This window comes from Anabrus simplex, chromosome 4, assembly GCF_040414725.1.
Source record: "Anabrus simplex isolate iqAnaSimp1 chromosome 4, ASM4041472v1, whole genome shotgun sequence".
In the NCBI taxonomy this organism is placed as follows: Eukaryota; Metazoa; Arthropoda; class Insecta; order Orthoptera; family Tettigoniidae; genus Anabrus; species Anabrus simplex.
The window spans coordinates 83,264,505-83,287,914 of record NC_090268.1 but is presented as its reverse complement, the minus strand read 5'-3'; the positions used below and the strand labels follow the sequence as shown (position 1 = coordinate 83,287,914).

At 40.1% G+C, this 23,410-nt stretch overlaps 1 protein-coding gene across 1 annotated transcript in view; it reads left to right on the top strand.

Moving 5' to 3' along the window:
* Positions 1-14,163, top strand: part of LOC136872427 (E3 ubiquitin-protein ligase MIB1) — a 381,779-nt gene extending 367,616 nt beyond the window's left edge. The window contains exon 11 of the mRNA XM_067146242.2: positions 14,035-14,163. Within this exon, the coding sequence (XP_067002343.1) occupies positions 14,035-14,082 (48 nt within the window). The 3' untranslated portion in view covers positions 14,083-14,163. The remainder of the gene's footprint in view (positions 1-14,034) is intronic.
* Positions 14,164-23,410: the final 9,247 nt, after the last annotated feature.

Below are 23,410 nucleotides of genomic sequence, written 5' to 3'. Positions count from 1 at the left end.
CAAACTCGACAGCATAATGGGATTGTTAAAGGATCTCTGGTGACCCATTCAGTGTTTACCCGACAAACTGAAATTACTTAAGCCATAGGAATCATCCAAGAGAATTCTGCTTTCGTTGTTAGACATCAGCTCATTCGGAATGTTGAAATTGGTAGACAGGCAGTCTAAGATGCATCATGCAAATAATAATAATAATAATAATAATAATAATAATAATAATAATAATAATAATAATAATAATAATAATAATAATGTTCACCGTCATCATCATCTGGGTAATTAAGAGCACTTACATATTCTAAACAGTAACTCCTTTCCTGAATATACTAAAAGTAATGATTTGCCATATTTTTTCATAACTAATGCTAGAATCTAATTTCCGTGTAAAAAAAGATAGCTTGACATTTAGAACACGTAACCTGGCCCTTTCTTCTTTCTCCCCTTTTACGTAAAGTTACGGTGTACATAATCTAATATATCTTTGTATACATATACGTCTCCTAACGTACACCTCTGAATGGCAGACACCTGCAAATTATAACAGTATTACTTCTCAATAACGGATATTGTTTATAACGGACGCGGACACTAGGAACTACCTCCTGAGTACAATTAAAACATTAATAACGGACAGCCTGAAAGGAAAAAGTCGCAATAGCTGGAACTCGACACAGCAACAATGTTGCCAACTTATATTTTCAAGATCCGCTAAATACTACTAAAAATCCGCTAAAATTCCGCCAAGAAATCCGATCTCAAATAATGAGCAATAATAATAATAATGATAAAGATAATGATAAAAGTAAATGCCTGCACTCACCCGACCTGTGAGTTTCACTGGGATTAACCCCCTGTCTGCAAGCCGGCGAGCTAAAACTTGTAGGCGTTTTACTGCCGGGTGCAAACTAGGTGAATCCTCTACCTCAAGGGACACACACAAAACAGACCAGTTCATTATACAGTCTTCCTTCATAGCATAAATATAAATGCTACTCTCTCACAGTTTCATTATCTGTCGTCATTCGTCAACTAAGAGATAAGTAACCTTTCCCCACGCATTACAAATTTATGATACCATGATCTCATAACATCAAATCCAAATAACATGTTTTCCTCGCGTGACTGCTAGCTTTTGATAAGGAATACGGAATAGCTCGGAGACAGACTGGAGTACAAATAAAAAAATGTAAAATGGATAAAACACTAAATTCCGCTATAATAAATCTAGAATTCCGCCAAAAAATCCGCTGTCCGCTAAATGATACATTTCCCCGCCGACAGTCTTCTAATTCCGCCAAGTTTAGCGGAAAATCCGCCAAGTTGGCAACACTGCACAGCAATGGATTTTATTTCGAACTAGCGTGCATTGTTTTATATTATTATTATTATTATTATTATTATTATTATTATTATTATTATTGTTGTTGTTACCGAGTTTTGTGGATGTGCAGAGGTGAAAGAAGGTGCGGGGGTGAACAGGTCTCAAAATACGAAATTAAAGTTAAGATAAAATTTAACAAGGTTATATTTTCTTATCAAGATCAAGAAATAACAAGAATAACAGAAACACAGTTGAATATCAACAATTTAAGAATGTACAATTACAGTTTTTACAGAATTTGGGCTTCGAGCCCCGGACTCACAATTCTTGAGCAATTAGCCCAACTTTACTCAAATACAAGGTTCGACAAAGGGGCAGAAAACCCCAATCATGCCCAGGAGCACTTGCTCCCAACCACACAGTAAAGCCTCCTCGAGGCACGCAGAAACAAATTTTAAGAAAGAGCAACCCGCTCTTAAGTTCAAGCCTATCAAAGGCCACACCAAACTCCACTTTCAAGCTGTCCTCCAATTACATGAAAACAGGGGTAAAAATACCCCACCTACTGATGCCTATTAAGTAAAGAAACGGGTCAATTACATGGCCTCTAAAATACCAACTTGAGAGGAGGCGTTCTTGCACTCCTAATACACTTTGTTTAAAACCTACTTGGCGCTAGGCCTCTAATGCAAGGGCTAATCCCATACTAAAGAGGTGACTTATAGAAGGAGACAGTTTACATTACGTTAAGGAAGAAACGGTTGTGAAAATAAGTTCACCTCAACGCAATATGAGTGGGAGCTCGAGAGGGTTAAGCACTGTCTATCCCAATATGTAGTTTAGATAGAATTGATACCAAGTGTCTTTACATTTTAGGGGAAAGTTACATGGTAAAAGGCTTCGGACCTGCCCCGAGAGTTAAACTGCTGAGCTAGCAAGAAAAGAAGTTATTAAACGGCCATTACCTGGTGGTTGAACTGCTGCCCGAAGAAAGAGGCGCTTCCCGCCCCCTGCTACGTACTTTACACACTGATAGATGTTACTGAAGTGGCGCGGAGACCCGAAAATCAGCAGTTTAAATACCCTCGTGGAAAGTTCGAGGCGTTTCAGGAATGAGAACACCCGCCCACAATCATTTTATTGGCTAACAACGAAAACCCCTACACTAGATGAAGAAGAAACACATTATTGGTGGAAAATTAATTACAGAAATTCCTTATTGGTCGAATTCAAAACTGGCGGAAAGAAAGGGTTAATATTGCCAACTTAAACAGTAACTGAAAGAAATTTAACAAAGAAGAAACTTATGAATTCAAAATTTCTCCAAAAACACAGTTCTTTCACTTCGCACTAGGGTGCATAATTGTAGTCCTTCAGTAGTGCCATCTGGAAGAGAATGTCCACACTTCTTACTACAGGCAAAACAAAAATACATCGAAAACGACCCAGTTTCTGAGAAACTTGAGAATTAACACAGTATATAACGTTCAGACTTTCTCCTGTAGAGGCGTTTCAGCTGGCGCAAAGTTTGAATTAGCGGCGTGGAGGTGTACCACCCGGTACAATTATTATTATTATTATTATTATTATTATTATTATTATTATTATTATTATTATTATTATTATTATTACAACTTCCCCCATGCGGAGGCTGCCACAAGGACAAAGTATGTCGACTACGCAGTATTTTGTCTTCTAAGTTACTGTTGACTTTGCTAGTGTGCCAGGTAGAAGATTCACCAAAAGGCTCAGGAATAGATTTGCAATACGGTTCTTCAGATGTTATATAGATGATTGCGGAGTATGGTCACTGAACCTCGTATTGCGGCGATAGCGATGTCGTGAAGTCGTGTCCGGCTGAGACCGAGAGAATCCCATAGCTGTACAAGAAATTTAGGGATTGTGCCTCGAGCTCCGATCATGAGTCCATGGACGGAAATATTGTCTAGGTGATATTTATCTTTATAGTAGTTTACAGTTGGCTGGTAAATTGACTTCTTTTCGGCGTCCACCTCTTCGGCCTGGCCAACGTGCGACTCGAAGCGTATTGTGGGATCTAAGATTAGTCCTTGCTTGCTAGCTGGTTGAAAGGTTATCATGTCAATACGTCTGTTACTCCCGTCGGTAGCTAGGCCAGAGACTTCTTCGTGCACCGTGAAACCGTGATCCCTCAGCGAGGTCGCAATCATGTGTCGTATTGTATGATGGCGGGAATTTCTCAATACCTCCCCGTGAGGACAGGCTCCCAGGACATGGGCAAGGATTTCGTGCTCTCTGTGGCAACGCCGACAGAGGGTGTTGTCCTGGGACCTTTCTGGCACGGAGCGAACGGCGCACACGTTCGCTGTCATCTTGATGGCCTCTCTCCATTTCGCACAGGATAAGCCTCGGTGATCTCTTATCCATTTGTTCGCTGGCGTGTATTCCTGGAAGAGTCCGACGCCCTTTCCTTTGTGCGGCAACTTCGTCCATGACTGAACTTCTCTGTCTCGTAGTATCTGTCGAACCTTCCTTACGTTGGGAAGATGGCTATTTTTGGACATAACTCGATCATTCATTTCTATGCCTAGATCTTGCAAACAAATTGTACGTTCTTGTTCCAAGTTTCTAGTTGCATTAATGTAGCCGTTATTTGCAAGCGATAATTTATTACAGATGTTAATATGCTGTAGTTTAGCTTCCCAAGTGGCGCGAAACAAACCGAGGCCTTTATACTTCCTTTCGGAGTATACCATGTGATCCGGAACGTCTGCTGGTAGTTGTAATAATTCTTTAGTTCCACTCTTTAATATTTTATCCGCATCTGATAGAAAAGATTCTTTTTAAAAGCACAGACAGTAGACGTTATTCTTTGTGGTTATCTTGAGAAGTGTGTGTCAGGTATGCTACGATGTTTCAGAAACGCAAACGACTGACTTTAAAGGAACAAGTTGAAGTCATGAACATGTACGAAAACGAGACATGGGCGTTCGGTTTGCAGTTGGAAAAACGCAGATCAGCAACGTCCTTAAATGGTGGACTGGAAGTGAAAAATCTTTCTGGTAAACGCATATTTCCCAGTACACCGGGTTGAAAGTTGTCAACTTTACATTTGAATTATTTTGTCGTTCTCTTAACAACATGCTTGTGAGTGGACCTCGTATCTGTGAAAAGGCGTTCGAAATCGCTAAATAGTTGGGTTATCAAGAATTTGAAACATCCGAGGGCTGGCCTGACAAGTTCAGGATTAGGCACATGATCTCTTTTTGAAACATCTGTGGCGAAGCGTGTTTAGTTGATAACATCATTGTGTTAGGATGGGAAAAAAATACTTTTTTTTCTGAATAGCGGACACTTAAAGGGCATTTATTCCCCCCACACCTAGACCTGTCTTGTCTCTTGAGAAGTTTCACTATATATGCAATGTATTTAATGTTGGGCATTTATGCCTTTTATTGTACGGCTTCTTGGCTGTATGTCCAGCATAGTGGCCTTCGGTTCAGAGAACCCGCCTTCGAATTCCTATCGGGAACTCGGGGCCAGGGTGTTTGTCATTGTCTTAGTACACGCATATTCGTATACATAAAAGTATACCACGACTGAGACGAGCAATAATGAATACATCCCTCCACATGGGTTGTCGCCAGGAGAGGCATCCGGGCGTAAAACTTGGCTTACCGGGCGAGTTGACGTGCGGTTAGGAGCGCGCGGCTGCGAGCTTGCATCTGGGAGATAGTGGGTTCGAATCCCACTGTCGGCAGCCCAGAAGATGGTTTTCCATGGTTTCCCATTTTCACACCAAGCAAATGCCGGGGCTGTGCCTTAATTAAGGCCACGGCCGCTTCCTTCCAACTCCCAGGCCTTTCCTATCCCAATCGTCTCCATAAGACCTATCTGTGTCGGTGCGACGTAAAGCCACTAGGATAGAAAACTTGGCTTAAACCACCTGTAGTGTTGACTTCAAGTGTTGGAGAGAAAAGGCTAGCAAGAAGTACTCGAAACTTTTGATGTGATCACTGTTTTACTTCTACGTTTTTTAAAATTGGCCCACCCGCCTAATTAATTTGAAATTCGATCTAAGCAACATGGAATGTTACGGCTCCTAACTAAAACCATATTTTATGCCAATCCCATTCCTAGTACCTTTCTTACTCCGAGTATATATATTTCCATTTGAATTACCTCATTTCGTGAACATGATTAATGTAAACAATTTAAAGTAAATGTGGCCGCTCTTCTCCAAATTCCGCATATAATCTTCTGTGGATCTCATTATCCGCCTTCTCGCTGCAAACATTCTCTCTCAGGTAAGCAAAGAAAATGTACTGCTCGCGTTTAATTGAAGTGAGACATCTCAAGAATATTAAACCTGCGGCGTCTTGCCGTGAGGCCCCGTTCGTGAGCGCAATAGTGAACAAGATGCATCACGTAGTGTAGAGTGATCTGGTACATATCAATGTAGCGTGGGTTTTCTCAATCGTTCATCACCCGCCTGTCGTCATTACAACAGTGGTAAATCAATCTGCGTTCTTCAGGAACGGTTTCACTCCTTGTCCTGAAAGGTTTACCGCAACTAAGATGTTTGCTTTTGGTTTAGATGCTGCACTGAGTAGCTCAGACGGTAGAAGCGCGTTTTCTGTGCCCGAGTTGTAGGGTTCGGTCCAAGATCAATCTGGCGGTATTTAAAGGTGTTTAAATACTCCATCCCGCCTCTTGTCAGTAGATTTATCAGCGCATAAAAGAACTCCTAGTGTCTTCAAAAACATTAGATTAGATGTCACCCCCGGAGGCCCGGATTCGATTCCCGACACCGCTACGAAATTTGAAAAGTGGTACGAGGGTTGGCACGGGGTCCGCTCAGCCTCGGAAGATCAACTGAGTAGAGGTGGGTTCGATTTCCACCTCAGCCATCCTTGAAGTGGTTTTCCGTGGTTTGCTTCAGGCAAATGCCGGGATGGTACCTAACTTAAGGCCACGGCCGCTTCCTTCCCTCGTCCTTGTCCATCTCTTCCAATCTTCCCATTCCCCCTCCCAACAAGGCCCCTGTTTAGCATAGCAGGTGAGGCTGCCTGGACGAGGTACTGGTCCTCCTCCCTAGTTGTACCCCCGACCCAAAGTTTCATGCCCTAGGACATAGCCCTTGAGGCGGTAGAAGTGGGATCCCTAGCTGAGTCCGAGGGAAAAACCAACCCTGGAGGGTAAACACATTAAGAAAGAATGAAGAAAGAAAGATTCCTGGTGCAGCCGTTGTAAGGCAGACTCTCCGACGAGGGTGGGCGGCATCTGCCGTGTATGTGAACTGCGTGTTTTTGGAGTGGAGTACTGTGTGTGAGTTGCAGGAATGTTGGGGACAGTACAAAAACCCAGTCCCCGACCCATGGGAAATAACCATTTAAGGTTAAAATTTCCGACGCAGCTGAGAATCGAACCTGGGGCCCTCTGAACCGAATGCGACTACGCTGACCATTTAGCCAAGGAGCCGGACATTATTATTATTATTATTATTATTATTATTATTATTATTATTATTATTATTATTATTATTATTAGATTGTGATAGAGTGAGCTCTTGTCACTGCGGTTACGTTATTCAACCGCTGCTCATGTTTAAAAATCCACTTTGATCATTTTGTGAATGACGATGAAATGTAATACCTATCTCTTACACATCACCTTCCTATTAATTGCCGATACTTTTCTCCATACTCAACTTTGAACTTCCCATCGTTCTCCTTTGGGCACGGTATTCCTTTAGCAACTAATGCTGTGCGTGTAAACTAGATATTCACAATATCAACGACGTTATGTTGTGCTGTTTTCGAAGTAGGGTGGGTTCTCCGTTAATGATGAGTGGAATTGTACTATGGGGTCTCTTATGACCTGGCATTGCTGTATTTTGCTCCTAAGAGACTCCCTTTTAGTTTTTACTCTACGACCCTACCTCCATCGTCATCCATTTCCTGTTTTCTTCCAACTCCCCGACAATATCAGTCTAAGATTTCGCCTTTCATGATCCTCTTGTTTTGTAATCCTCATTCAGTCTGACTCGTAGCTGGCTGGGTGCTCACCTTTTATGCTGTAACAAGCAGAATCGTCTTCTGATTCAGTGGGTTCGCATTTAAGGTTGTTTAAATATGGGAGGCCGTGTGAGATTTAATAGCATGTTATCGAACCCCATCTCAGGGCAAATTTCTGACTCCCTGGCGACTCTTGAAACTGATAGCAGGCGAAGGGACATTAAAAGCTTTTACATCATCATCATCGCCATCATTTATTATTATTATTATTATTATTATTATTATTATTATTATTATGGGCAACGGAGATGAGTAGTGGGTTAAGAACCCGTTCTCAGTCAGCCTAGACGAGGTAGATCGAAGTCTCGTCCTTCACCTAAAGCACTCCTAGTCTTAGCTTTAATTTATTACAAGGACAACACCAGGGCAAAACAGTATAACCAGTCAGATTATTAGGGAAATGTCATATACTGCACGTTCATAGTCCTGGAGACGGATCTCCCAGTTTCTTTTGCAGGAGGGTACTCGGAATGAGGTGATGTCTATTTTTTAATTCCCAGTCTATTTTATTCGCTTATGAGTTTTAAGCTTAGAATTTTCCTAATGAATTTACATTTTTTTTTCAGTTTTAATCGTTGTTCAAAAGTACTATTTCCTATCCCTGGATACATTCTGTTGTATTGTCTCAGTTTTGTGTGTTTCGTATTGCATTTTTGTTGTATATTCAGTGAGTTAATATGCTGTTTCACATTTGGCATCTAATTTCATTCACCTTTGATTCGATTCCAGTTTTCTGATGTGTTTCACCGAGGTGTTTCAGTTGTGGGACTCGTTTATGTTTATTTTTGTATCGAGCGGAGTGGCCGCTCATGTTAACGCAGCACGGTTATGAAGCCAAGCTCTGCATTCGGTAGACGCGTGGATTTGAACACCACCGTCCGGTGTCCTGAGCTTGGTTTTCTGTAGTTTCCAATTTTCACTTCCAGGCAAGCACCAGAACGTTTCTAATCCATAGGTCACAGCCGATCCCTTCCACCTCCTCACCCATTTTCATTCACCATCATTCATTTCATCTTCATTATCTTCTCAACTGAGGTTTGCGTCAGGAAGGGCATCCGGCCGTAAAATCAAGCTATATAAATTTATCTTACCTTATCCCGGACCACTATCAAAAGACGGGACTAAGAGTTAAACATAATAATATAATAATTTCGTGTGGCTATTTCTACCCGAGTGCAGCCCTTGTAAGGCAGACCCTCCGATGAGGGTGGGCGGCATCTGCCATTGGTAGGTAACTGCGTGTTATTGTGGTGGAGGATTGTGTTATGTGTGGTGTGTGAGTTGCAGGGATGTTGGGGGCAGCACAAACATCCAGCTTCCGGGCCATTGGAATTAACCAATGAAGGTTAAAATCCCCGACCCGGTCGGGAATCGAACCCGGGACCCTCTGAACCGAAGGTCAGTACGCTGACCATTCAGCCAACGAGTCGGACAGAGTTAAACAAACAATATATGTTTATTTTGTATTGTCATGTACATCATCATCAACCTTACAGGATCGTGATCGCAAAGGGCAGAAAGAGCAGTATAGCCATGTTATTTTCATCTTGATAGGTCATTGCCACCAAGTAGTAGTCATTTCATTACTACCCCTTGCGTCGATCACTTATTGCTTTGTGATCTATTCAGAACCAGTATTGATTTCCCTAGGAGATTCAGAATCACTAACACCATTTGCAGTTGGTCTCGTACATGACATGAGAGATGTAAACGCTTGAATTATGTATTGAGTTCGATAGTGATTATTTGTATTGATTTATAGCTTTCAGGGCGTGTTATGTGTCATACGGAATATACATACGATAGCGTCGTACTTGTCACGTAATGGCAAGCAGCCTTGTGAAATCTCGCTCCCAGTTTCGTTAGACCTGGCCTAAACCGGACTTGTTTTCTCAGATTACTTCTCTCTGTTTAAAATGTTAATCTTCCATGTACACTACTACCTATCGATTATTCAATTGATTAATACCATTTTACCTTCATTTGTCAGTTTTGGACCTGTAACTTTCTTGATACAGTTATGAAAAATATTTTATAGCTCTGGGGAATGAACTCGCAATTGTGAAACTAATTAAAAAAAAAAGGAAATTAAGGTAATAAGCCAAACTAGTGCGATATGTTACAAATAAATATTTAATGATATTTCGTGTATTGTATTTGTTTTGTTGATAATTTATAATATGTTAAGTTTGTTTTGAATTAGAAGTAGGATCTAGGTGAGTTGTCAACATGAGGATCGAAAAACATCAGTAAAAACAATCAAATTTTGCAAGGTACGGACTGTCATTGTATACCTGATATCGCAAATCTTGAAGGGAAGGAAGTCCTCGAAAATACGAAGAAAGTGGCGAGGAAAGAAAATGAGCCAATATTTGCTTTTTATTCAGAAGAAAAACAAAATGCAAATACAAACATAACTGATTTTCGGTTTCTGAGAGGGAAGGAGCACTCCTTCAAGCAGAAGTCGAACAGGCCTTGAGGCACCAGAAAGGGAAATACCATGTGGTCTTCATAGACTATAGAAAGGCTTTCGACTTTTAACCGGAATATCCTCATACACTAACTGAAAGGGTTGCTGGGAGACTCTTACCCTTTGGTGATAATAGTTAAGGTAATTTTAGCGTACAACCACATAGTTATAAACGACGGTGTCGTCCTATCAGAGACGGTCAGACAGGGTTGCTACCATCTAACGGTCCCTACCAAGCCCATCTCGAATTACGGCGGAGGAAGACAAAAAGGAAGAGAAACGACATCGACCCCGAGCTCTATGGCACGAGTGCAATGATAAATCGGCAATGGACAGAGACTGGGCAGGACCAAAGACATGCTGTAACTAGACTTGCGGTTCATGGCTTTCATCTCAAGGGTCTGCCGAACACACAGGTTTCATCAACCTAACGAGGACTGTAACGTATATGTTCATTGTGTAACGGGAAGTGTGACCGCTATCACTTAATGTGTGCGAAAAGAACAAAAACCATCAGAGACCACAGTGAAAACTAATTACATTGTAACAAATCAGTTCTATGTATTTGGTGAAATAATGCTCTCGAAAGAACTGGGAATCTCGTGGAGCGAGGGGTTAAAATCTTTCTTTATTTTTATAAATTTTTTTGCTAGTTGCTGTACGTCACACCGACCCAGTCTTTTATTTCGTCGCCATAAGACCTATCTGTGTTGGTGGGACGTAAAGCAACTTATAAAAAAAAAATTCCACACTCCTACAGCTGAACAGACCGTGTCTAACTATACCACCATAATCTGATTTGCATATAGTACGTAACGATTCCTACATAAACTAGTTTTCGTTTTGTTTTTTTTTTCCTGCTCTGACTGCCAAAATTACCTGAAAATGGCTGACTAGTTTTGTAAACTAATTTACTATTCCCATTTATTATTTTGCATGGGTCCAGATCATAGACTGCATACAACATTTCGGTGAGTATGGGTATGTTGTGCAAATGAGTAAGTTAATGCTATTCTCCGATAAGCAGTTGTGCATATATCGTCTCTCCAATATAAATGTTAATTGTAGTGTATCAATGAACTGTAACAATGACCGCAATATACGACCATTTTGTAGTCAATCATCCTCTTTACTGAATAATATTGTAGACATATAACCCTGTCACTCAAATGATTTAAATAAGTATTGCCTACCGGTTTGTCAGTCCACCCAGCTGCTAAACATTAATATTATAAATAAGCTTGTATTTCCAACCGCTGCAGATTTTTTTGTAATATTCTCTTGTGATTATTATTTATGACTTCACATCCTACACTTGTTGTTCGTTTTAAGTTGTTTTCTCACAATAAAAATATAATACGAAACCCATGTAGAGAAATGTAATATTGTTTCTTCCTAGACTATTATTATTATTATTATTATTATTATTATTATTATTATTATTATTATATACGGTGTTGTATTGACGAGATAGGGATCGTACTGTATTCGTCATTAAAATGCTGGAGATCGTCATACGGTACTCTTCCAGACGTGGCATAATAGAAATGTAATATGAAGCCCATGTATAGAAATGTAATATTCTTCCTTCGTAGACTTATTATTATTATTATTATTATTATTATTATTATTATTATTGTTATTGTTGTTGTTGTTGTTGTTGTTGTTCCGGGGTATTTGTGGAACGCAGAGAGGTGAAAGAAGGTACGGGCTTGAATGGGTCAACTACAATATCAAGAATTGAATTAAAAATTTAACAAAGGTTATATTTCCTTCAATATCAAAAAAAAAAACTTAACAAATTTCCACTATGTGAAATAACAATCAGGTACAATGCCAATTTTGAAACCAGACTTGAAAAAAACCCATGATCAATGAAGTTCACACCTTTGGGGTTTCAAGCCCTTAGTTTACAACTTCAGAGATACCAGATCCAGTTTACACAACTTGATAACTCACAAGGTTTAAAGAGGGACGGACATATCCCGATTTAAGAACACTTGCTCCAGAAATTACAATATTTAGCCTTCCAAGAGGCACCCTCACTATTGCAAAACTTGGAAAAGAACTTGCCCGCTCTCGATTTCTTACACCCAAGGTAACATTACCTCAAAATATTACAATCTCTGGTCTCACAAGGCACGAATTACAAATGGAAATACCTTTATACAGGGGTATCTAGTACCCAACCTACGGGGCCTTTGCGAAAAAGAACAGGTTAAATAAACGGTCCGAACACAAACTGAATGGAGGCGACCAATGCGCTCCAGATAATGAAATATAAAATCCTACAGGGCTCTCGGCCGATGAAACAGGGGGTAATCTCAAGCTACTTGAGGTGGTGCGCATGGAAATAACTGTAATACATTATGAAAAAAAAAAGTTGCGAAATCGTAGACACCTCAAACCAAAGTTGAAGGGGAGCTCGAGAGGGTAAATCACTCTATTTCCACGAATTACACTTACAGATTTTATGAAGTTTTTACATCAAACGACAGAAAATTACATGTTAGAAAGATAGGTTACATTGTAAAGGTTTCGGACCTTTCCCGCGGGTTAAACTGCTGAGCTAGCAAGAAATAAAGATGTTAAACGGCCATTACCTTACTGAAGACCTGCTGCCTGATGAAAGAGGCACCTCCCGCCTCCTGCTACACGTCCACACACTAGGTTAGATGTTGATTAAGTGGCTAAGAGACGCGAAAATCAGCAGTTTATAAACCCTCGGGGAAAGTTCGAAACTTTTCATGAATAAAACAGCCACGCCCTCTCACGTTTATTGGGTCGCTTAAAGTTACACATCAAATCGAAGAAGAAACCAGTGATTGGTAGGAGATTAATTACAGAAATTCTTAATTGGTTAAAATCAAAACAGGCAGAAAGACAGGATAAATATTGTCAACCCAAAAGTGAATGAACGAAATTTAGTAAAGGAAAAACTTATGAAAACAAAATTTCTTCTGAAAGGTTCTTTCACTTCGCACCAGGGTCCATGATCATAGTTTTTGTAGTGACCTCTATGAGAGAATGTCCAAACTTCTTGCTGAATGGAAAACAAAACAAGTAGAATTTCACACAGTTCAGGAAACTTTACCAAAAAAAAAAAAATACGGTAGTGACATCTTCTGAGAAAATGTATAAGTTGGTCCAGTTTTAAGTTCCGAGTTTCTCCTGTAGAGGAGGTTTTATTGGCGCAAGATTTAAAAGTGCGGCGTAGAGGTGTACCTCCCGGTACTATTATTATTATTATTATTATTATTATTATTATTATTATTATTATTATTATTATCTGGCTCCTCGGTGGAATAGTCTATGTCGAGGCCTTCGCTTCATAGGGTCCAAGTTTCGATTACGGGCTATGTTGGTGCTTTTCACTATGGGTTAGTTTTTCTTACTCGGGCAGAACACATTACACTACTAACCATCACAGAAACACGTAGTAGTGAATAATACATCGCTCAATAGGGGTGGTGTCACGAAGGGCATCGGGCCGTATAACTGGACCAAGTCCATATGTAAAACACATTTCGTGCCCGCGACCCCACGAGGTTATGGGAAAAGTGGAATGTTGGGGTATGTATGTTGGGTATTCAGCCCGAAGGCTGGTTTGATCTTCCACAGTTCCGCCAACAGCTGTCACAGGTAGCTTAGGCGGCACTGAAGAGGCATACTAGGGAAATGAGGAGTGACGTAGTTTTCCGTTTCTTTCCTCAGGATTATTATTATTATTATTATTATTATTATTATTATTATTATTATTATTATTATTATTATTATTATTATTATTATTATTATTATCTTCCCTCAATAAATAATTGTCCGGCTCCATGGCTAAATGGTTATCGTGCTGACCTTTGGTCACAGCGGTCCTGGGTTCGATTCCCGGCAGGGTCGGGAATTTTAACCATAATTGGTTAATTTCGCTGGCACTGGGGCTGGGTGTATGTGTCGTCTTCATCATCATTTCATCGTCATCACGACGCGCAGGTCACCTGCGGGTGTCAAATCGAAAGACCTGCACCTGGCTAGCCGAACATGTCCTTGGACACTCCCGGCACTAAAAGCCATACGCCATTTCATTTCATTTCATTTCAATAAATAATTGAGTGAAGGAGAATTTCCGTGTAGTATGATTACTGCATGGAACCATTTACTTGAATCCTAATAATTTATCTCTTCTTTTTCAGTGGTTGTTTCTCTGCCAAGCAGTTATCCTACGAAGCCAAAAAGTGTAATTTCCAACAACCCTTCATTTTCAAATGGTCGTACTTCTCAAGAGTACTCTTTTCTTTTATTTTTTTTGTTGTTAATTATCTTATTTATCTCAATTAGCACTTGTATAATACAGAAGATTAGTACTTAAAGACTGGTTTGCATAATGTGCACGTAATTAGCCGGGTAATTACCTTAAGTTTCAAACGGCCAGGGATTTGAGAGGCGGTCCTGATGTACTTCACAGTGTAAAACCTTTTCAGAAGATAGCGAGATCAATAATTTCTTCACCGACTACTGGTAATCGGTAAAGCCACTCTTCTTAAGTGTGTCTAAATAAGAGATGGCGTCTGCACCCTTCAAAGTTACGGAAGTCTTTTACTTCCTCAGGACAATTGTATTTCCTCTATACAGGAATTCAACTTGTGTGGATCATGACGTGTGAACAAAACGTGAATGTGTTAAATATTATCGAAATTTTAAACTTTTGATAGATTAATCCACTCTGTAATTCCTTCAATACGGTCGTTAAAATAGGTATTTTGGAACTTATGCTCATACATCCATAACCTGGATCATTTTTGACATCTCTTTTTTTACCCCCTTCTCACCATCATACCGACGGGAGCTAAACTTCGATTTAAACGGCATCCGAAGTTTCAGAATTCATACTCCCAGAGTATTTTTCCCAGAAATTTATATTTGTCTCACAAGGGGGCATTCCCTACTCGTCACCACCGATTTTGCTCAAATTTATAGACCATGCAGGGCTTGGCTAGAAATGAAAGTACCCAAAGTGGGAACTCCAGATGGCCAAGCGTATAGAAAATAAAAATGTTGACGCGGCTCTCGCTCCGTATAAGCCACTTACGTTTGTGCGTACGCCGAGCAGTAGTTGGCGTAGCGGTAAGAGCTTGGACTAGTAATTCGATGGCCGTGGGTTCGACTCCCCGTGTCGAGAATATTTTTCTCAATTTTTATATTATTCATTTATTTTAATTCATTTTATTTATTTATATAACAAAAGGCATATAGGACGTCATTTTTTAATGAGCGCACAATTGTAGAAAATTTGGAGTTACGAACTTTCCCGACGTGTTCAAACAGAAATTCTTCTTTTTTCTCCTTTATTGGCTATCTCCCCTCCTTGGGGAATGTGCCATAAACGTGAATAGTCGTTTCGCTGTAAGATTCGTTTTCACCTGACAAGTGATGGTTGCTCCTGGCGGCTGTACACAAACAATAGATTCTTGGCGCAGGTAGACATTGACAATGAAATCCCAATTTTTTACCTTTTCTATGCATTTTGCGTATAAATAAATAAAGTGAATTATTCACCTCTTTGCTTAATTGGAACATGAATACTATTAAAGTTGACAGAAAAATCCAGTCTCCACACGGCGAGTCGAACCCACGACCATCGAATTACCTGTCCGAACTCTTACCGCTACGCCAACTACTGCTCGGCGTGCGCACAAACGTAAGTGGCTTATACGGTGCGAGAGCCGTGTCAACATTTACATTCTTATTTTTATCTTCTATACGATTGGCCATCTGGAGTTCATACTTCAGGTACTTTCATTTCTAGCCAAGCCCTGCATGTTCTATAAATTTGAGCGAAATCGGTGGTGATGAGTAGGGAATGCCCCCTTGTCAGTTTTGGTTGAAAGCTATGCTGGAACGTACAAACATACGTCCATAATCTCGATCATTTTGGACATTTTTTTTCACACTTTCTCACCCCCTTCGACTTCAGAAAAATCCGGAGTGTCACTATTCATCTCAGCGACCCCGAAAACTATGGATTCAACATTATTTCCTACTATTTTTATATCACAATCCGCCCCTCAACTCCATATTCACAAAGAGGGCTTAACTTATAAAAAATCCGGAGTATGGATGGATGGAAGTATGGATTCGACACTATTTTCGATTATTATTATTATTATTATTATTATTATTATTATTATTATTATTATTATATCTCAATCCCTCGCCCCCGCGCCAAAGGGTGCTTGGGGTGTCTTAGCCCGCGCGGTTTGTCTCCTGATACTAAATCGTAAATGTACCAAATTTGGTTGAAATCGCTCCAGTGGTTTAGGAAGAGATGCAATGCATACGTACAATGGCATTTATATACTAACTAAACCCGGCCACGCGGGGGATCGGTGACTTTTCCAAAACAAGTTTTCTCAAAACATTGTTCTTACTGGGAATTTTTAACGCTTTTATGACATATGTTGTTCTTATGATGTGCATATTGTCACAAAAAATATATTTCGGCAGCTATTCGGGGATGTGTTTTACCTATTATTACCATCAAATGCAAATACTGGATGTGTGGTCTTTAAGTTTTAAACTAATGCAAATTGTTTAAACATAATTGTCTAAAATAGGAGCTCCAAATCAGTGATGCAAAAATTGAGGGCGAAAATTACGGGAGTGAATACAGTGGGCCCCACATCCTTTCAAACATTTTTCTCATCGTTCAGAGACTCTTCTGCTATGTCAGGGTCTTCAGTCTTTCAAACACTGCGGGCGGCTTTAAGCATAGCCTCTCAATGAAGTCCACGGGCTACTATGCTACCCTGTGGTATATGAAATTGTGAGAAGCTGTCCAGATCCACAAAGAATGCTCTTCTTCGAATATTTTACGTAAAATCTTACGAAAACAGATATTATATAGATAAGTTATCTTTCTGCAGCAATTTGCCAATGACAAGCCGTATTTAAGTGCTGTAGTACTAACGTTGTTAGGAAGAACATACAGTATGTGAACAGTTCTCCAGAATGAATTCCATGACAAGAACGATTACGGAACAACATAAGACGAATACTCTGCGCATAGCAACTTCCAACCTTGATGTCAACATCACAAACTGTAAAAGTTGCCAAGTTTCCCACTGGCATTGTTTAAATTTGAAAAGTAGACAATCTTTATATGCTGATGATACCAATATTTTTTACGTTGGTAATTCCTGTCGTGACCTTGAACAGAAAATGCAACACGATATAACCTTAATTCAATGTTGGCTGGATGAAAACAGATTAACAATCAATCTGGCAAAGACAAATTATAGATAATTTGTGACACACTTTCATACAGCCTTCCTTCAAACATAACATTGTCACTCTATGGCCAGTATGTAATTCGTTCAAAGTCGACAAGATTTCTTGAGTTAATTATAGATGAAACCCTTGGGATATCTATCTTAAAACTATTTGTGATAAGATTATTCCTGTTGATATCTTGAGCAGACTGAAACACACGTTAATCCATGGAATACCGAAGAGTATTTATCTTGCACTTACTGAGAACCACCTCACTTACATGATCCATATTGTGCCATGTTGCAGGGAGAAACAATTTGAAAAATCAATTTCTTGCATAAAAGAGCATTAAAAATACTCTTCAATCTATCCATGTCTACTCCAACTGCATATTTGTATACTGTAACATCCTATCACTCACTAGTCTCCGTCAAAAAGCCTCAGCTATCATGATGTAGAAAGCATAAGTGGATACACTCCAATTAAAACTAATTCCGATATCCATATGTACCACACCAGAAGTGCTTCAAAAATTCATTTTATCCATGTATGTACTTGTAAGTTTTCTACAAATTCATCATGGAATTACTCAGTACGTATTTTTAATAGAGGGCCGATGACCTTAGATGTTAGGCCCCTTTAAACAACAAGCATCATTTTTAATAGTCTCCTTGAAGACACAAGAGAGACACCGTGTGTATATAATTTAGATTATATCTGCTGTCCGGCACCTTGTCGTCTCCGAAAACCGTAAAATTAGGTAGTGGGACGTAAGGCAAATAACATTATTCTTACATCTGCTGTGTAATTGAATGTAGAAACTGCACTATTGCGAGCTTAGACTTAGCTGCCCGTTGAATGAATGAATGAATGAATGAATGAATGAATGAATGAATACATAAAAACAGTCTATTTTTTCAAGTAGCCTGTTAATTGTATTTACATTTCAAGAACGTTTTCTTCCTTAAATTGACTATTTGCAAGTATTACTTATCATGAAGCCGAGACCTACCTATGATGGTCTTAAAGCTGAGTTCGTTTGTAGCTAATATGAAGATAATCATAACTGATACCGGTAGCTTTTCATGAAAGAATTGCTACACATATTACGCGACATTCCATTAAACTACCAAGCAACACCAACATGAAAGTTTCTGCGGTCTTTTTTCGCGGTTGTGCAATTTATCGTGAAAATGCTTGGGACAAAAAGTGGAGTTTAAATCATGCGTCATGAGATACACGATAAATTACGGGAAACAATGGAGAACTGCGATTAGGAGTTCCGAAGTAAAGGCAAAAAAGACTGCCAGCGTACGCTCTTATATAATTTCATGCTCTTTTATTTCTTTTGTGCAAGGTAGACTGGCCGTGCTTTATTCTGAATTACATCCCTCTTTGAGATGCACCCTGCAGGAATGTCATCCGATAAGACCTTCCTTCCATTCCTTTAGCGGAGCAAAACGAAGTCTAAGAAATAACATAGGAAGATAAGAGGAGTCAACTTACTGGCGGAGCAATCGAGTACCGACAGTAAAGATACAGTATACACATGCAACAAATGGAAATGAGAATGTCTAACATTCATCGCACCAAAACTCTGAAGCTAAAGGAACGAATTTGTTACTTAGAGAAAATTTTACGAAACAGTGCACTGCAACTTCTAATCAAACTGTGCGGGGAAATGTTTAGAACTTGCAGGGGCGCAATAAATGTATGTGCAGTAAGTCTTCTCTGAGCTTGCAGATTGTACTACTGTATGTGTTTGGAGGACTTAAAACTTACTGCAGGTAATCTTCTAAGACATTTACTCCATGGAGGGCACGTACAAAATATACTTCAGGTTAACATTTAGAACTTCGTCGGCTCTTTGGCCGAATGGGCAACGTCGTGGCCTTTGGTTCAAAGGGTCAATGGTTCGATTCACGGCTGGGTCGGATAATTTTAGCCGCGTCTGGTTCTCTGACTTTGTATTTGTGTTTGCCTTATTACAAACCTCTTCATATACCCGCAACTCACCACTCCGTCAACAGTTTGCAGAAACACGCAGTGGTGAATACATCCGTCCATATAGGGTTGAAATCGGGAAGGGCATCCGGTCGTAAAACAGGACGAAGACCCCCATTGCTACCCAGTTCACTTCCGCGATCCCATGAGGGTGCTGTAAAAGTGGGGAAGAAGAAAAATATATGATGATTTGTAAATTCATAGTCGTGAAAGTATCACTACAAATTGAAGCAGAAAATATCAGTAGTATTTTTTCTATATGTTTCCCTGTCTGCCTCCAGGGCTAAATTTTTAGCATGTTGGCCTTTGGTCAAAGGGTTGCTGGGTTTGATTCCCGGCCGGGACGGGGATTTTAACCTTAATCGGTTAATTCCGATAGGTCGGGGGCTGGGCGTGTGTGCAGTTCTCAGTATTAAAATTCGTCACAGCTAGTGCCCCTTGCACACTGACGCGCAGGTCACCTACAGACGTCAACACGAAAGACCTACACCAGGCCTCTCCGGAGGCAACACGCCATTATTATATTTCCCCCATCTAATACAGTGAAGAATGCTTTTCAAACTCATCTTGAAGGTGATGAGTAATTCTTTCACCGCATGTGATTATTCAACACGTACAACTTGAAAATTTGGAAACTGGCACTTGCCAGCTCTTGAAAAGTAACAATGAAACCTTGGCACTATTGCATGTGAATCATTCCATCTTAATAGCGAATTCATACAGAGTCATTCTAATGTATACGTAGATGTCTTTCAAAAAACTAAAAATTGGCGCGGACAGTATCTATAATAATAAAAGGAAGTGTCTATCTGTCTGTCTGTCTGTCTGTCTGTGTACGCGATGCCCAGCCAAATCTACGGCACGCAGAGATCTGAAATTTTGAACATAGGAAGATGCACCTCGAAGCCGGCTTTTACATTTTCGCTTTCGTTGGTGTGTTATGAACAAAAAACCATCGGAAAACTTGTGGCAAGCACTGGTAATAACGATTTTGTAATAAAGAAGAACCGCTTACTTCAAACTGAGCACAGAACTGGTCGTTCTTGCCACAGAGAATTTGTGATTAACTTACGTAGGCTTTCCCAGATGTACCCTTAAATGAAACTTCAGGGCTGTACTCTGGTCCGGAGTTGGTAAATTTTTAGAGATTTTGCAAATTCCTATAAAATGAGTATAAACTACCAGCAAATTTATTATTTATTTACATTATTCCGAGGAATATTGTGAATTGCAACAATGTACTAAAAATGAACTTTATAATCAAAGTTTATCAATACAAACTTTTTCGTCCGAGCAAGCGGCTGCGCGGTTTGAGTACATAGCTGTCAGCTTTCATTAAGGAGATAGTGAGTTCGCACCCCACTGTCGGCAACCATTAAGATGGTTTTGCCTGGTTTTCCATTTTCACACTAGGCTGTACCTTAATTGAGGCCACGGTCGCTTTTCCCATCTCATCGTCTCCATAAGATCTATGTGTGCCATTGCGACGGAAAGCAAAATTGAAAAAAAAAACCTTTTTCTTCCGAACTTTACCAGACTTTATAGTCTCATGTGAATTAGGTAGGCACTATGCTTACTAACATAATAGTTCATACAAATATGATTACTCGATCTGTAAAAAACCAAACCAAACCCCATGGCACTACAGCCCTTGAAGGGCCTTGGCCTACCAAGCGACCGCTGCTCAGCCCGAAGGCCTGCAGATTACGAGGTGTCGTGTGGTCAGCACGACGAATCCTCTTCGGTCGTTATTCTTGGCTTTCTAGACCGGGGCCGCTATCTCACTGTCGTACCAGTTACAGTACAGATGTCTAGGAATACACACGAACTCTTTATCTCACTGTCAGATAGCTTCTCAATTCTAATCACGTAGGCTGAGTGGAGCTCGAACCAGCCCTCAGGTCCAGGTAAAAAATCCCTAACCTGGCCGGGAATCGAACCCGGGGCCTCGGGGTAAGAGGCAGGCACGGTACCCCTACACCACAGGGCCGGCTACTCGATCTGTAGTAACGAATATTTTTAATATAATACTGGTGTAGATAAAAATGTACTTTTATGTCGTCATAAAGTGAAACGTTACATTCAGATAATTGTAGTTCAGTTTTCTTTGCTTGGAGAAATAATATCCTTTTACTTATAAAAATCGATATTCGGGATTATATTTTCCAACCTTTTTTCACGTCATATTTCCTTTTTCAAATGAGACGATCATCTAAGAACGTCCAGACTGAGGGAAATTCTTATTTTAATACTAGACTGTGCCCGCGGCTTCGTTCGCGTTTATTAATTCAACCGCGTTAGATGTTTCTAAATCGTAAAAGTTGCTTGCTGATGACGCTGGCAGCTTCATGTCTTGGAGCAAAAATCGCTCTTTGGCTCAGAATGAGTGATCAGTGAAATGCTGTGCCCACGTATGTTAAATATTTCAGATCTCTACGTGCCGTAGATTTGGCTGGGCATCGCACACAGACAAACAATTCCGGATATCACGGACTGAACGAAAGTAGCTTCTTATGCCACGGACTTAAAATGGCATCTTTCCTTTTGTTACAAAATTGACTTTACGTCGCACCGACACAGATAGGTCTTATGGCGACGATGGGATAGGGAAGGGCTAGGAGTTCGAAGGAAGTGGCCGTGGCCTTAATTAAGGCACATTCCCAGCATTTGCCTGGTGTAAAAACTGTAAACCACGAAAAAACATCCTCAGGGCTGCCGACAGTGGAGTTCGAACCCACTATCTCCCGAATACAAACTCACAGATGCGCGCGGCTAACCGCAGGGCCCTATTCTATGCTTACCTATCGTATGTATTACATGTTTCTTCTGAATAAAATATAAGATTGAGTTAGTTGAAAGAGAAAAGGGTTCAAGTAAATAAATTATTAAAACTATTAGAGTAATATAAATAATTAAGAAAACAGGTCTTTACCTCTATAAATACTCATCGAGCAAAACGCCCGTGTTAAACATTTCAGATCTCTGCGTGCTGCAGATTTTCCTCGGCAGACAAACACTTCCGGATATTACGGACTGAATGTGGCTCTTCTTTTCTGGGACCGAAAATTGCTTCCTACACCATGGATGCCGCAGTCGTAGCTATCTCCCGCGTCGCGTTTAGTTGGCGTCGAATATTTTTGAAATCGTTGATGGTAAATTTAGCGTGTGGTGTTGGAAGTTTTGCATGCTAGCCTGTGGCTGATAGGTAGTTGTAAGCTGCAGAATATTATATAGTCTCTTTCATATGTGGAATTATATGATATGTGTAGAACTTACATGGTGTTGGAATTGATAGGCCTGTATATAACTTGCGTGGTGTTGGAATTGATAGGCCTGTAGGTTATTGTGATTTTCGGCCTGGGTGATTTTGTCGGTTCCTCTGTAATCTGGCGCAGAAATATGACGTGCCGTTTTGAAGTGTATACAAGAATAACTTACCGTATGTAACTGAATCAAGAACTCTCTCAACATTTGAATTTTGTAGTGTTTATGAATGTCATTTGAGCAGGGGCGTAGCCAGGGGGGGGTTACTGGGGGTTAGAACCCCCCCCATTGAACTTTCACAAAAAGAAAATAAATAGAAACTGACAGTAAACAATAAACTTCTTTTATGTGATCAAGATAAACTCCCTGCAATCTACTGCTTGTTGAGAGTGTTTGCCACCCTACCTGTCACCACTGCAGCCAGTGAGAGATCATTTTCAACATTAAGACGCCTTAAAACCTACCTCAGAAATACCACAAGTGAAAGTCGACTCAACGGGTTGGCTCCCTTGAACATTCACAGAGACATAGTTGTAAAACCAACAGATGTATTTCTAGGAAGCCTCGAAAATTAGATTTTAGATTGTAAACTGAACATACCGTTTGAGATAAAACTGCTGACCTCGATCATATTGTTCTTGTTCTGTATTTTAAAGTAAGAATTTTGTAGTGTATTGCAATCTGAATATCACATACAGTAATTCACTCTTGTATCAGTATCCTTATGACAGTCATGCATGCGCGTACCAGACACGCACAAGCACTTTCATTATGTTATATCTTAATTTTGTAACTGCAACCCCCCCCCCCCCCATTGGCCGATCCTGGCTACGCTACTGCATTTGAGTATTTCGAGATGAGTATGGCTCTACCAGAACTAAAACCTCGGCCATTCTTGCAGAAATGTGCAGTTAATAAAAAGAGAAGGTTATCGCTTGTCTAAAAAATTGTGTTTTTCCAATTACAACGGACGGTAGTAACCAAAGTGATTTGAAGTTGTACCCAATTGAGGTTACTTTATGCAACCCACTC